We start from the raw sequence: 4,347 nt of genomic DNA on the forward strand, positions 1-4,347 counted from the left end.
CATGATACACAGTACTCACAGTACCACGACACAGAACACATAGTACCATGACACACAGTACCACAACACACAGAACCCACAGTACCCCAACACACTGGACCACAGTACCACAACACACAGCACGCACATTACCACAACACAACACCCAGTACCCACAGCACCACGACACACTGGACCTCAGTACTATACCACACTTTTCCCATTTCCTCCCTGTTACTCTCATTTCCAGTAATCCTTCAGTCCTTCCATCCTGTTTACAGGGCTTTCTCTTTGGGCAAATGCTGACCTTTAGACCTTGCACTGCTGATTATTTTCAGGAGTGGGTGCCTCCTGGCACTAGTGATCACTTTCTTCTTACTGTTTAGCCTTGAGTCAGCCTGACCTGTAGCTGACCCCCTATCAGGTATTGTTTGCCCGAGAGTTAAACACTGGGAGTTAAACACTGACGAGCTTGTGTAGGAGCTGCCCCGTGCCCTCTGTGGAAGTGTGTTTGGATTATCTGGGTCACATGCCCACGAGACACACACGGCAGTGGGAGCCGAGTGGAACCACAGTATTTGGTGGCTTGCTGGGCTTCTTTGGGGAATGATGATTTCAGGGTGTGGGCAGTCCTCCAGGTCCAAGTGGCCACATGTGGTCCATGCTCTGCAAGTAGGACCCTGCTCTTCCTCTCCTGGGCTCAGTTCTGCCTCACCTCGACTTACCACTTATAGGGCATCCAGCCCCAGGGTACCTGGCCCCATGGTGATTGTAGTCCTACAGACAGGGCAGCTGGGGAGTGGAGACAGGAGCCAGTGAGAAAGTACTGGTAGCTGAAAGAGTGGTTTTACCTTTCTGGGGCTAGCATTGAGAAGAATGGGAACTCCAGGATACTTAATTGTGCTTATGTAACATCAATACCTCGACCAAGAAACTGTTATTCGAACAGAGTAAAGGAACACTGCATGGTTTCAAATTAAGAAAGGTGTGTGTTAGGGTTGTATCCTTTCTCCATATCTACTCATTCTGTAGTCTGAGCAAATCACTTGAGAAGCTAGTCTCTCTGAAGAATAAGGCATCATGATTGGAGGAAGTCTCAACAGCCTTTGTTATGTAAATGACACAGCCTTGCTTGCTGAAAGTAAAGACTCAAAAAGCTTTGTGCAAAAGATCAAAGAGTTCAGCCATCAAAGTGGATGACATCTCAACACCAGACACAATGTGAAACACAAAGGAAATTGTAAAACAATATATACAAATGTATGCAAACCAATGTAAAACAAGATTTTTTTAAAAAAGAAGTAAAAATTCCTCACCCCAGGACTGATAAGCAGCATCATGCTGAAAAGATTGAAACCATCAGCGATTTCATCTTATTGGGATCCACAATCGGGAGATTGTACACTGGTGACAGCGATCGGGAGATCTGGAGACTTAAGGCACTGGGAAAGTCTGCTGTCAAGGACTTTGGCGAAGTTCTGAAGAGTAATGATTTCGGTTTAAAGACCCAAGTGTGCCTGACTCATAGTCTTTTCCATTCATCTGCTTTCCATTCAAGAACAGGACGGTGAATAAAGATGACAGAAGAAGAATGAATGCCATTGAGCTGTGGTGTTGGAGAAGAGTGTGGAACATCCCATGCACTGCCAAAAGAACAGATAAGTCTTGGAGAAAGTGCAGCCAGAGTGCTTCTTGGAGGCAAGGATGCTGAAGCTTTGCCTCACGTACTTTGAGCATGTTGTTGGAGGGACTATTCCCTGGAGAGGGACATCATTCTTAAAAGGTAGAGGGACAGCGAAAGAGAGGAAGACCATCGAAGGTATGGATTGTAGCAGTTTGCTCAAGTGTGTTGGGAGTGATAGCATAGAATAGGACAAGATTCTCTTATCAGTGGTTTATGATGAACCAAACACAACAAACAATACTCCTAAAGACATACACACATAGGCGGGCATGCAGACACACCTGCTGTACACAGGCACATGAGAAAGTGTGTATGTACATGCACACACATGTAGATGACATGCATGGGAGAAGTGCACTTGTCCACCGTCAGTGCGTGTGCTTGCTGGCGGGCGTGTAGGAGCATGTACACAGGCACACGTGAGAAGCACGCACACACCGTCGCTCGCTGATGCTCCTGACGCGCTCGCCCCCTCTCCCCGCAGGTTCCACGCCTGCGTGCTCCAGCTGCCCTTCAGCCAGCGGGTCGGGAAGAATCCCACGTTTTTCCTCAGAGTCATTAGGGACACAGCGTCCCACTGCTACTCCGTCCTGAAAGCCAAGAACGCAGGTGTGTGGGGGCGTGGGCCGCGTGGACAGTGGTGACACCATGGCGTCTGAGACCTGCGCTTCACCACACTGTGTCAGTGAGATGGTCACCACTGTCTGTGACCAGGGCTGCCCCTTGGTGTCAGAAAGAGCAGGACCTTGGGGGGCTGGGCATCACTGTCAGAGACCAGGGCCGCCCCTCGGTGTTAGGAAGAGAAGGACCCTAGGGGCTGGGCACTACTGTCAGAGTAGCCCTCATGTTAGGAAGAGCAGGACCCTGTGAGCTGGGTTCGAGGTGTAGAGGTATCCACGCGCCTGGGACTGGCTGCAGGACTGATGTCCCCCAGTGGCTGACCGTCAGCTGGGTGGAAGGAGCAGATGTGCTCTGGGCTAGACCAGGAGGGAGGACACTGGGGAGGGGCCCTCCACCCATGTCCCTCTGCCTCTCCCTCCACACTGTTAGAGGGCGGGAGGGCAGTGTGGCCCCTTCGTGTCCGATGTGTGTGTCCCCACCTCCCTGTCACCTCCGTGTCCCCCCACATTGTTACGGGGCACATGGTCAGGGCGACCCCTTAACCCTCACAGCCTGTGTCTGATGCGCGTGTCCCCACCTCCCTGTCACCTCCACATCCGTCCATACTTACAGGACGGGTGGGCAGAGCGGCCCCTTAACCGTCACAGCCTGTGTCTGATGCGCGTGTCCCCACCTCCCTGTCACCTCTGTGTTACAGAGCGGGTGGTCAGGGCGGCCCCTTCACGCTCACAGCCTGTGTCTGATGTGTGTGTCCCCACCTCCCTGTCATCTCCATGTGTAAGGAGGGCTCATGCTGGTGGACTGGCCCTGTCTCCCTGTATCCTCCATCCTGGGAGTAGAGAATGGATGAGTCCTTCCTCAGACCCACTCCCTCTACTTCCAGGACCCCTGCTCTCCAGCCCCTGGGACTCCTTTGTGGGGTTCCCATCCTACCCTGTAACTGGCCCCCCCGCTACACACAGAATCCCCTCTGTCACACAAGCCTGCCCCCACCTCTGCAGATGGAATGTGGGGTGCTGGTGTACCCCTCACCTGTCCCTGGTCCACCCCTAGCCTATCCTGGCTCTCAGGGAGTAGTAGGTGAGCCTGAGTAATACACGGGCCTGGGGAGTGTCTTGAACCCCTGTCTGTGCTCACAGGGATGTCGCTGGGGGCCCCTGGTGCCCTGGGCCCCTTTCCTTCTGAGGCTGCATGCTGGCTGTGCCACCACGCCTTCCTGGTCAAGCTGACCCGTCACAGAGTCACCTACAAGTGTCTGCTGGGGCCCCTCAAGACGGGTGAGCAAGGGATCCGCGTGGTGGCCTTGTCCTCATCCATGGGAGGGTGCACACTGCTGCTGGGGAAGTGGGGACACCTGTGACCCAAACTTGCAGGTCGTTCTGGTCACGGGCTCCTCTCCATCACCTGAGTTGCCCCAAAAGTGTCGCTCCACATCCGCCTCCCACACGGGCCCTCTGGCTCCTCCTGACACGTGACCAGCCCCTTCCCACTCGCCTCAAGCCCCCAGGCCTGCAGCCCACTTTTCCCTCCATCTCCCCTTCTCAGACAAACCACCCACTGCACTGGTAGGGCTGCATGTCCCCTCATTGATCCCTAGGTCCTGCAGTGTCCAGTCCCTGGAGTACACAGTCTGGAGTGCCCGGCTGCTGGAACGCCCAGCCCCTGGAGTGAACAGTCCCCAGAGCCCCCAGCTCCCCCAGCCCCAGAGTCCCCAGCCCTCCCAGCTCCCCCAGCCCCAGAGCTTCCAGCCCCTGAAACACCCAGTCCCCAGTGCCTGGAGTGCTCATTTCCTGGAGTGCCCAGGCCCTAGAGCCCTGGGCCCCCAGAACGCCCAGCTGGTTACAGCTCATTGAGCTCTGAGGTGTCACCAGTGTCTCACTCACCCTTTTCTTTGCAGCCAAGATAAAGCTGGGCCGCAAGATCCCAAAGACAACCATGGCCCTGTTGGAGGACGCTGCTCTCCCGTCCCTGCACGGGGAGTTTAAGACCATCCTGGACTGAGGCTGTCGCTCCTGTGTGCCCATCCCGTCTCTGCGCGGGGAGTTCAAGACCATCCTGGACTG

General features: G+C 54.6%; 1 protein-coding gene across 2 annotated transcripts in view; it reads left to right on the plus strand.

Annotated features, from left to right (window-relative positions):
- The window catches only part of TERT (telomerase reverse transcriptase), a 45,609-nt gene extending 41,324 nt beyond the window's left edge, over positions 1–4,285 (plus strand). For both annotated transcript variants that reach the window (XM_006893166.1, XM_006893167.1), the window contains 3 exons: positions 2,148–2,272; positions 3,424–3,561; positions 4,182–4,285. In XM_006893166.1, the coding sequence (XP_006893228.1) occupies positions 2,148–2,272; positions 3,424–3,561; positions 4,182–4,285 (367 nt within the window). The remainder of the gene's footprint in view (positions 1–2,147; positions 2,273–3,423; positions 3,562–4,181) is intronic.
- Positions 4,286–4,347: the final 62 nt, after the last annotated feature.

The sequence above is a fragment of the Elephantulus edwardii genome, unplaced genomic scaffold (genome assembly GCF_000299155.1).
Source record: "Elephantulus edwardii isolate Elephantulus edwardi_28Jun2011 unplaced genomic scaffold, EleEdw1.0 scaffold00125, whole genome shotgun sequence".
NCBI classification, from domain to species: Eukaryota; Metazoa; Chordata; class Mammalia; order Macroscelidea; family Macroscelididae; genus Elephantulus; species Elephantulus edwardii.